The 11,653-nt window shown below is 37.5% G+C and overlaps 1 protein-coding gene across 2 annotated transcripts; it reads left to right on the plus strand.

Annotated features, from left to right (window-relative positions):
- Nucleotides 1–416: 416 nt before the first annotated feature.
- LOC122549337 (tumor necrosis factor receptor superfamily member 6B-like) lies at nt 417–10,800 on the plus strand. Of its 2 annotated transcripts, XM_043688985.1 has the most exons (5): nt 417–497; nt 657–836; nt 4,778–5,150; nt 5,913–6,095; nt 8,199–10,800. In XM_043688985.1, exons 2-5 carry the CDS (start codon nt 684–686, stop codon nt 8,525–8,527), a joined length of 1,038 nt encoding a protein of 345 aa, XP_043544920.1. In that variant the 5' UTR covers nt 417–497; nt 657–683; the 3' UTR covers nt 8,528–10,800. The 2 variants fall into 2 exon arrangements, with proteins under 2 accessions (XP_043544920.1, XP_043544919.1); XM_043688984.1 differs by lacking the exon at nt 417–497 and having other exon boundaries at nt 566–836.
- The last annotated feature ends 853 nt before the right edge of the window (nt 10,801–11,653 follow it).

Below are 11,653 nucleotides of genomic sequence, written 5' to 3' on the forward strand. Positions count from 1 at the left end.
ATAATAGCAGCATAAAAGTGGTTCTGTGGTTCCGTGTGGCATCCCTACCAGTGGGTTAGAGGTTTGAGTTCAAACTCCATATGCGATGAAAATGAGTTTGAACAGCTCGGCTAGTAGTATCTAAAACGCTAATGTGAAAAATATTTATTTATGTAGATTATTCACTTGCACTATCATTTCCTAATTGATGGATACACACACATACCTTGAAAGTGAGTTGAGATTCATTCTCCCTCCTGCAGAATGACAAATACTTGTCTCCGTCCCAACAAAGAGTTTTTAGCATATACATCGTCTGTTCTATTCACACATGCTGTCTAATTTGCTCTGTAATTCCAATATACTCTTGTTTCAGAATGGATAGCATCACCAGCATGTTGCATTACAGTTCAATGAACAGCACTTGAACCATCGTAAATGAATGTTCTGGATCAGATTACCTGGAAACACGAGCAATTACATTTCAGGGGGAAAAACCCTTTGAAGTACACTAGAATGTAAGCAAGTGTCCCTTCATGTTTAAGCACGTGTTCTTTTATGAACATTTTGAACGTACTGTCAAATTTGATTGAAGCTTTTTTTTTAAATGTGGATGAATCAGCAATCCGTGTCAGATTATAGGAGGACAGTTCACCATTGTTTTCTTTAAACTGTAGAATTGATTACAATCCAGAAGGAATTGTATGGGTTTAGAGGGGCGTCTCAAAGCCACGAGGAAATCCCCTTTCAGTCATCCAGCATTTAAACCCTCTGCAGGTCGATGCCTCATCCAGCTCAACTGTACAGCACATCAAAGAGAACAACTTCCAGCCTCTGAGATGAATCTCAGCAAAGCGGTGAGTACGGAGTGGGAGAGACGGCGATGCGGGAGCAGGAGAATGCTGTTAGCGCATGGTACCGGGATTCTAACAAGTTAAAATCAAATAAAGAGGAGAGTTTAGAACTGATCATTGTTCAGGGTGTGGGTGGGGGGTTTGTTGGAGGCGGGACGGTAACGGACGAGTAAGTTGGGTGAAGGGCAGACAGGTGCCTCAGGAAAGTGAGAGAAACCCAACCAGCTCCAACATTGTGATTGATGCACAGGGCTCCAGGGCAAACCACGGAGTCATCCACCGTGCAAATCTACTCAGGAGTTCAAATGTGACAAGGCGACAGAGATATTGAGCAGTCTGTCATAATCCGAGCAATTATTATATGCGGGACATAGTTTCCCTTTCGCAATGCTCAGTGTAATATGCTAGTTCTATATTCCGGTTATTAAAACATTACTGACTAACTAAACACCCACCTCAGAGAGAAAAAGAAAGGTAACATTCGTAGGCGAATGACTGGAAAATACACCCTCACAGTTTTGGGATCAGAAATGCATCTTTTCTATTCGTTACTTTTAAAAATTACTTTAATGTTTCGACATTACACTGGTAATTATACTGGTAAGAAGGAACTTCACGCTGCAGAACACTTTGAGTTGTTCGGTGGTTGAGAACAGCATTATGTAAATAGTTTCTTTATATTCTTGATGGCTTCTGCAGTGTTTGAGCTGGTATGTGTACCCTCCATTCACATTCCAGCGATGTCTGTTTAAAATCAATTAAAATGCTGGACAAGCGAAAATGTGGATGCTGGAAGTCTGAAACCAAAACAGAAACTGCTGGAGAAACTAAGCATCTCTGGAGCAACAGACTTATCCAGCTTCTCCAGTAATTCCTGCTTTTTGTTTCAGATATGAAATCAAACAAACTGCAAGACTTGTTTTTTTTTAATTGAAGCATTTTCTCGGCTCGCCCAGGTGTTTTCACTCAGTGGATGGTTTTCTGAGCTGAAACAGCCCACGATTAACTCACGGCCCCCAGTCATACTGATCCTTAGATCAGCAAAGAGACTGCAGAGGCAAAGGGAATGGAGGGTTTCAGTATGAAGGAGAGGCTAAATAGGTTAGGACCTTTTTTCATGGAGTGTAGAAGGTTTTATAAATCTTAAAGAGGTTTATAAAATTATGAGAGGTAAATGGCAAGGGTTTTTTTTGCCCTAGGGTGGGGGAATTTCAAGACTAGGGGGTCATTTTTTAAGGTGAGAGGAGAACAATTTAAAAAGAGGGGGGAGGGCTTTTTTTTACACAGAGAGTGGTTTGTGTGTGGAAAGTGGTGGATGTGTTACAAATTTTAAAAGACATTTGGATCAGTACAAGAATAAGAAATATTTGGAGGGATGTGGACCAGGAGCAGGCAGGTGGGATCCAGTTTACTTTGAGATTATGGTCGACATGGAGCAGTTGAACCCAAGGGTCTGTTTCTGTGCTATATGCCTCAATGACTGTAACTCTATAATATAAAATAATAGCTATAACATGAATGTAACTTGAGTAATAATTTATAATAACTTCTCGCTTGGCAATTAAACAAATACTTCTGAAATTCTTCCCTTAGAATTTTCTTCCTCAATTATATTTACTAATATGTTCCATAATTTCAATTGCAATGAACTTTTACAAACATCAACTATTTTCAACGAAAGAGAAATAATACTGCTTTATTTATAACGATCACCTTCATTCAATATTTTTCTCTTCTACATCCCAAACAAGTTATATTAAGGAAAATGTTTTGAGTTCACATTTCTGATGTTGAAAATCACACAACACCAGATTATAGTCCAACGGGTTTATTTGGAAACACTAGCTTTCGGAGCACTGTTCTTTCATCAGGTGGTTGTGGAGTATAAGATCGTTAGATGCAGAATTTATAGCAAAAGTTTATAGTGTGATGTAACTGAAATTATATATTGATAAAGACCTGGATTGTTTGTTAAGTCTCTCATCTTTTAGAATGAACATGTTGGTTGCAGTACTTTCATCTGTAAATTGCAAAACATTTAAAGGTTACGTTCTGGTGTCATGTCTGCCCAGATATTGCATTGAAGGTGTTAGCTGCCCTGTGTGAGACTGTCTGTGCCACAATGGTCAGACTGATTCTAATCAAAAAAATTGATTTACAGAATCTTACATGGTGTCATGCCTCCATGTAACATTCTGTAATTCCATTTTTTAGATTAGAATCAGTCTGACCTTTGTGGCACAGACAGTCTCACACAAGGCAGCTAACACCTTCAATGCAATACCTGGGCCGACATGACGCCAATTGTGAAAACTCACTTGAGAATGTAACTTTTAAATGTTTTGCAATTTACAGATGAAAGTACTGAAACCAACATGCTTATTCTAAAAGGTGAGAGACTTAACAAACAATCCAGGTATTTTTCAATATATAATTTCAGTTACATCACACTATAAACTTTGTTATAAATTCTGCATCTTACGACCTTATACTCGACAAACACTTGATGAAGGAGCAGTGCTCCGAAAGTTAGTGTTTCCAAATTAACCTGTTGGACTATAACCTGGTGTTGTGTGATTTTCAACTTTGTACACCCCAGTCCAACACTGGCATCTCCAAATCTTGCCATTTCTGATGGGGAGTTTCACCTAACAAGACAGATATTGGGCAATTATCCAATAGGCAGGCAAGATCTGCAATCTCAGAATATCAACATTTAAGTGTTGCAGTTATTATCATGTAATTAATATTGGCAAGCCACATATAAAGGATGAGCAGCAAATCTAGTTTGGATATGTTTCTCCTCCTGCCACGTGAGCTAAATTCTTCAGGTACTTTCCTGATTAAATACTTATTATGTAATGGTAATCTATAATAATAAACAGAGAATGCAGAAAAATCTCAGCAGGTCTGGCAGCATTGCGTAAAAATGAAATAGAGATAATGTTTCAAGTCTAGTATCTCTGTTCAAATTCATAATTTGATTTATATAATTTAAATACGATAAGACTATTACTATTTTAAAATGCTTGAACAGGGGGGCTTCTTTTTGCTTCATTTCACACATCATGAATGGATTCAGAAATTGCTAGCAGTATGACTGAGACAGCCTGCTCAACAGATGGGAAACCAGAAACAGGAACTGTGTGTAACTAACAGTAGGACAGGAATTCATGCTGTCATAAAATCCCTACAGTGTGGAAACAGGTCATTTGGCCCCAACAAATCTACGCTGCCCTTCTGTAAAGCATCCCACCCAGACCCATCCCCTCTATCCTCTCCCTGTAAACCTGCATTTCCCATGGCTAGTTCATCTTGTCTGCACATCCCTGGACGCTATGGGCAATTTAGCATGGCCAAACCACCTAAACTGCACATCCTTGGATTGTGGGAGGAAACTAGACCAAACCCACACAGACACGGGAAGAAAGTGCAAACTCCACACAGTCACCTGAGGGTGGAATCGAACCTTGGTCCCTAGTGCTGTGAGGCAGCAGTGCTAAATACTGAGCCACCATGCTGCCTACATGAGCCATCGTGCCACCCATATGTCATAGCACTGTTCTTCTGTTAATCTGTTTCCCACAGAGAAAAATAATCTTTTGGATCAGGTTAACCAAAGGTTCATCCAACAAATATCTCAGTTGATCTGAACAGGATTGATATGCTTTTTATATTTGAATATTAACAAAAATAAAGCTGTCATGAATAATACACGAGAAGATAAATAAAGAGCATGTTCTCTTTTAATATAAATGAATCCCCAGTTTTGCTGCAGTCTACAATGTGTTGCATAAATGTGTGACAGCATGGGTTGGAGTTCTTCCCTGTGACAGTCTCAAAGCAGGAACAAAGGAAAATGTATCCTTTCATATTTGTAAATGTATTGATTGTTCAGCTAGATACTACCTGTATAATTGAAGTTAACATTTCTTTCTCTCTAGTCACTGCTCACCTTGGTTAGTGCCATTGTTATTTATATAAGTACAGAGAAATGCAAGGCATCTGTACCTACCTTTCAACATGAAGGTCTAACCTGCAGTCGCTGCCCTCCAGGACAACATATGACACTGCATTGTACAAAAGACAAAGATACTGTGTGTGCACCCTGTTCAGCTAATCATTATACACAGTTTTGGAATTACTTGAAAAAATGTCAATACTGCAACAATTTTTGCAAAGAAAATCAAAATGTTAAGCATGAATGCAATGCAACTCACAACAGAGTGTGTGAGTGCAAAGATGGCTATTTCTGGGAATATGAATTCTGTATGAAGCAGAAAGCATGCCCTCCTGGATATGGAGTTAAAACAGCAGGTAACTTTTTTCAAATTTGCATGTTTAAAGATATGCCTCATTTGCATTTAAAATATTGTTAATTACTTCAACTTAGTCTAATTGGTCTGTGTCAGTGTTTGTGCTCCAGAAGTGTCCTCACACCATATATTAGTTGGACAGCACCAGTACAGTTTTCTCTTACTTTCTCCTGCCTGAATTCACCTTAAAGACATATATGCTATTCACCTCAATCACTCTAAGTAGTAGAAATTTCCACATTCTAACTATTCTTTGGGTAAAGAAGTCTCTCCTGAATGTGCTATTGGATTAATTAACCAGATACTAATACTTGTGATTTCTCATTTTGACTTCTCGCAGAAGTGCATGCATCTTTACAATATTTAGTCTAATAAATCCCTTTATTATTACAAGATATCCATTCAGTCACCCCTCAACTTTATCTTTCTGGAGAAAAGAACCACAACCTGTTCAATCTTTACTGTAGGTTAGAACCTGTAAGTTTTAACATTGCCTTTGTACATCTCTTTTGCATAATTTATATTTCAAGCTTGGAGCATGAGATCATTGATGATGGAAACTGACTTTCTCACTGTTTTAATAGATCTGAGTGCATAGTAAAGGTTTGAGTGTATTCATCTCCCAAATTAAGAACAAAATTGCGCTAGTTTTATTGAATTTGTTCAAAGAGAAACAGTTTTTTCCTTATGTTAGTCACCTTTGTGAAATCTTTTAATTTTGTGTACTTTAAGTATGACTCACTTATCATTCTTCATTTATCAGGCACTCCATACAGCAATACTGTTTGTGGGAAATGTGCACAGGGTTTCTTTTCATCAATAACTTCTGCCAAAACACAATGTAAGAGGCACACAAACTGTACCGAACTGGGCTTAAAGCTGGATATCCCTGGTACTGCCTGGCATGACAATTTGTGTAGCCCCTGTCAGCCCCATGGCTCAGAAGGTATCTCAAATGATTTCTTTAAAAATATTATCTCTGTAACTGCATCAATATTGTAAGTAACAATCTCTAAAATAATATTGTATTTCCATGATAAAGAAATTTAACGTGGTGTTTTTTGATTATGTAATCCAACAATGCAAAGTGCCTTTAATCATATATTCAGCATTGTAGAATATGATAGAAGTAGAGTCAATTGGTCCTTTAGACTGCTCTACCATTCAATAAGATCATGGCTGATCATCCATTTCTGCACCTTGTTCCTGCTTTCTTCCTTTAATCCCTTTAGCCCTAAGAATGATATCCATCTCCTTCTAGAAGACAATCAGTGTTTTGGCCAAGTTCTATTTATGGCAGAGAATTCTACAGGCTCACACTCTCTGGTTGAAAGCATTTCCCCTTGTCTTAGTCTGAAACGGCCCACCTGTCTGGATTTTCTGGTCATTAGGAATATCCTTCCTGTGTTATCCAGTCTGGTCTTGTTAGAATTTTGCAAGTTTTTATGAGATTCCTCTCCCATCATTCTTCTATAGTTCAGTAAATATAGTCTGTTCATACATCAATCTTACCATCTCAGTACCAGTTTCAACATACATTTCAACATATCCCAGATGTTAGCACATTTCCACATTATGTTACATAAAAATGGAAAGAACCCAAACATTATATTGGTTTGCTAATGTTAATAAGTATAGGTAGAATATACATTTGCTCTGAATACTTAGGTGACCTTGTTCTTTCTGAAAACCACATTCTACACTACTTAGTAATATCTGATGAAATAAGTAACAAGCTGACTTGTTCACCATTAATTTCATGTTAATGCCAATTTGACTTCAGTTAAAAATACCTTGAAAGATCAATTTATATGCTTCTCTTCTGAGAAACTCGCAAAAAGACTCAATGACTCTATAATCTTCTGATTTTCCACTCATCTTTTCATAATTATATGCTATTTCCTAAAATTTTATGGTACATTTAATTCATTTGGTTCTCCGTGGGTGGTGATTTCTGTCCTTGGAGAATTTCTCTCTCATTATAATGTTTCCATTCTTTCTATTCTGAATTATCCCTTTAAATTTCACTATTGACTTATCTCTTAACATGATTTGCCTGTTCCGCTAGGTTGTTCAGGTATTAGACTTGTACCCATTCTTCTAGTCATCAATCTAAAACAAAAATACAATTATATTATGATTGCTGCCAGCTAGGAGCACGCTTACATTAATTAGTTCTGTCTCATTACACAATACCAGGCCTGAGATAGCGTGTTAACTAGTTGGCTCCAGAACATACTGTCCTGAGAAACTCTCCCAAAACAGATTTCGATGCACTCCTAATCTAAGCGATCTTTGCCCTCATGACTTTTCCAATCTACATGTTGTTTAAAATGTCCCACAAATATCACTCATGCACCTAAAATGCCTCAGAATGGACCCTGTGAATTCAGGGAGACCAACTCTGGGTAGAGATAGCCCTTCCGCAAAATCATTGTATATGTAATGTGACAGAATAGAAATCATACTCTTTGCCCAACTTTTCTGGAGACTTAATGACCATCTATGGGAGGTAGAATATTCCTTTTCAGCTACATTTAGCACTGCACCTTTCCTCTGCCTCTCCTTTCGAAAATAGTGCTATCTCCTTTTTTCAATTTGGTGTCAGGAATTTTGGTGCAAAGATTCCTCTTGCTTTTATCAGTCAGTTTTCTTTTTAAGTTACTGCAGTCTTTACTTGCATCTATTTAAATTGAGAAACTGAAGACTAGCTGTTGAAAATCAGATCCGCCATATTTTGCTATAATTTTAAAGCAATGTTTCCCTGCGTGGATATTTGAGATCAACTCCTGATCATGCATTTATGTCCCATGTATTGTTGTCAACAAACCAGTTCTTTGACTCAAATGTTCTTGTTAACTGATGATATGTTGTGAGCTGGGACGCAACCAGAGACTGATTGTGACAATGAAAAGTTGTATTTTCCTTTGAAACTGTCTCCTAATCAAATTACTTAATTATTCTTGACATTTTTATCTGAGAAAGAATTCTATTCTAGCTTTTGATTGAAGTTGAATCTAAATAATATTTTGTTTAATCTGTGTTTCAGAGGATAGTACAGAGTGTGAAAAGGCGCTCTTTAACTTTGTGGCACGTCAAAATATTGGCCAACGGAAAGTGTTCAGTCTTGGGAAGGTTCTCCTCAATAAAACGAGAAAAAGCATGCTTCAAACATGGAATGACAAGGAGGAGCAGCAACAAATCATGCTTCTCCTTCTCGAATGGAAGATGCAACAGAGTGCAAATGTAACTGCAGAAGCTTTAATGAAAATTCTGAGGGCTGCCAAACTTAATAAGGTTGTAAAAAAATTGTCAAGAAAGTTCCTCAGACAAAAGTTCATTGCGGTGCAGGAAAATTGTGCTGTCTATACAAATTAATGGGCAGCAATGCGTTGGAGGATGCATTTAGCACTTATTGATCTAATCGTTTTATAAGTAAACAGATCTAGTTTAAAACAAAATCACGTTGCTGCCATTCTCTCACAACACTTAGCTGATACATTGTCTTGTGTATTTGTATATTTAATTTTCATTGTGAATTTCATGATTGTTCCCATTGCTTTCTTCATCCTCATACCTAAGGCTATCAGAATCAGCACATTTTTGTCCTGTAGCATAAACTATCATTTGAAATTTGGCATTCTTGTTGTAAAATGTCCCTTAGCAACTGCTAAGCCTTTGTAACCACAATTGTACAAGAACTTAACAAAAATTCCACTTTAGTGATATTGAAGCAGTCAGTTCTTGTAATTTTGATCAAAATATATCAATTTAGTTTTGTATTTTTATGGGATACACTTGCAAATTGGCTCTTCACTATCTATGATTGAATTTTCAGTCCCCAGAGATGGCAGGAAATGGGAAATAATTGGGTGAGTTTGCCTGAGAAAGAAAGAGAACCCTTTCTCACCAACTTGACAATTAAATGCTGAAGAAGATAGACTCAAGACTTTCAACTCACCAGCAATTAAGGCCCTAAAGTGGTCAATCAACAGTGGCGAGAAAACCAGAGTGACCTGCCTCCTAAGTTTGGCTTTCAACTGCTCCAATTTGGGGGCAATCAGAAGCAAGGATGGTCAACAATAGGATGGCCTCTGAAACCCACACTCTGCGCCTTGATTCCCAAAACCCCCATCCTATGAGAAGAGAAAAAGAGGTCTACCTTCTCGCCACTGGATGTCCTGTAGAGTAGACTTTGACTGGAGATCATTAAGACCCAGAAGCTGCTGGCCGCTACTTTCTGACACACCAATTTTGAAGTGCCTGATAGGGAAGTGCATAGTCAAGTTTCCTGCCCTTATCAACCTTTAATGAGATGATGAGTGCGCAAGGCAATGAATTATCTTGTCTGTTGTGGTGGCATGTTAGTCACCAAATAACACATTCACCACTATAGTGCAAATAAAAATGGGAAAATCTCAGCCCTAGATATTATTAGATTTAACGTGTATCTTTGTGTTATGAATTTATTCCGTATTCACCATTGTCAATAATATGTGCTTTCATGTTTTGACAATTGTTAAGTTTCCTGGCTGTCCAAGTTCTATTGTTTTCATGAGTGTTTTTTCCATTTGTTTGATGCGTTTAACAAATTTATTATTCTAATGTGCATAATATATGCATTTTAATACAGTAACTGGAGCTGTCCATTCTGTTTACAAATATCTGAAAAAAAATTTAATCAGAAGTGTATTTTTAATCACTACGAATTGTGATTTTTTTTTACTGCTTTCTTTAGAAAAGGTGTTTTTGACAGAAGAGTGTAGAAGAAACATTGTTACAGGACTGAGAGAAATTGTCATTTAAAGTTAGAGGTCATATTAAATTGAAAGTAGCTGCATGTATAGAACATAAATCCCACAGTTGTCTACTTTATAAACCAATGGCTAGGGTAACGAGGAAACATTTTATAACAACTATTTTGATGTTTAAGATTGGTGTAAACACAAATCTTTTGTGTAAATCTAGCATTTAAGTTCTTAAACAATAAGATATCAGGCTCTCAGTTGATTACACTATTGAATTGTAGCAAAAACAGTAGCCAATAAATCACCCATGCTATAAATTTGCAACAGATACAGTTGCATGCTAATTCAGAACACTGATACATCAATGGATCTTAATGATAATATAACACATCGCAATAACGTTTGCTGTAAAATATGGAATTTCCGATTGATTGGCTGACACTATTGCTCATCAAATTTATCTTTGAAAAGTTAAGAGCTTTAAACAAGGAGATACAGGTTGTAAAATCAGTCCACAAAGAAAAGTTAGCAATTTAATCAAAAGTTAGGATGTTCTCCACATTTCCCTCCTCACACACTTTCTCTTGCTGCATGGTATTCCTTAGGTAAAATTGTGGGCAACCAACTCTCTGCGGTGCTAATCTGAAACTGACTTAATGTCAGAATTGCTCCCAGTGCCACCATCATTTTCTTTTTGTTGTACCCCCAAGTTTAACTCTGCATCTCCTTTGGTCCCGTTAAAATTAGGAACTCCAGCAAAGAAAGAGACTACAATGCACAAAAGTTGAGACCTGAATGCATGTTTTCTGCATTTGAAAACCACCTTTTCCGGGACATTATTTGTGGGGCCTTATCTCAGTTGTACATTAATTGGAAACTTTGTGAGGAAATACAGCTTGCCCCTGCTGATGTTAATCAATTTCGATGAACAATGCTGGGCAGCATGGTGACTCAGTGGTTAGCACTGCTGCCTCACAGTGCCAGGGACCTGGGCTCGATTCCAACCTTGAGAAGAGAAAAAAAACCCAAACCAATGGATAACACAGAAATTGGGTCGTGAGATACATGCTCGGAATGTATTAACATCAAATTGTAACAAAACCCGTATTCGTGCAGGATTCCTCTCCCAAGGGGCCCCGGACCAGCCAGGCTCGCCATCTCAATTAAATAAAAGCCCTTGTTAAGATGGCCGAAATATCTGTATTTATGTAATTCAAGAAGGGCTGCCATATTTTATGGAATAATGCAGTCTTTTGGTGCACCATATTTGTAAGGAAGTCAAGAGGGATTCATTCCATGATTAATCTGTGCCAATTCGAATGTCCAGAGGGGCCCTCAGCCACCCAGCTTACCAAAATATTTTTCCCTGCGCAGAAAGAGAGAATAGAAAATAATCTCTTCCTGTGCATTTCCAGGGAAGGTAAGTTTGAAAAGCCAAAAGGAGAGATATAGGGTCCACTCTAATTTTCGTTTCTAAGATTTCTGTCAGAGCACTTGTTACTTTAGTCCAATATCTACGGATCTTATGACAGGTCCATAAGCAATGTACAAGAGTGCCCACCTCTATTTTACATTTGGGGCACATTGGAGATGCTCCTGCCTTAAATTTTCATTGGCCATAACACTCTATGTTCTCTATCTGATTTATAAAGACTATCTAATAATGTAGTCTTCTTCTGTATGTAATCTCGAATTTGGAAGTATTGAAAGAGGTCTCCATTAGATAATCCAAATTTCTGACGCATCTGTTCAAAAG

This window comes from Chiloscyllium plagiosum, chromosome 4 (assembly GCF_004010195.1).
Source record: "Chiloscyllium plagiosum isolate BGI_BamShark_2017 chromosome 4, ASM401019v2, whole genome shotgun sequence".
Classification (NCBI taxonomy): domain Eukaryota; kingdom Metazoa; phylum Chordata; class Chondrichthyes; order Orectolobiformes; family Hemiscylliidae; genus Chiloscyllium; species Chiloscyllium plagiosum.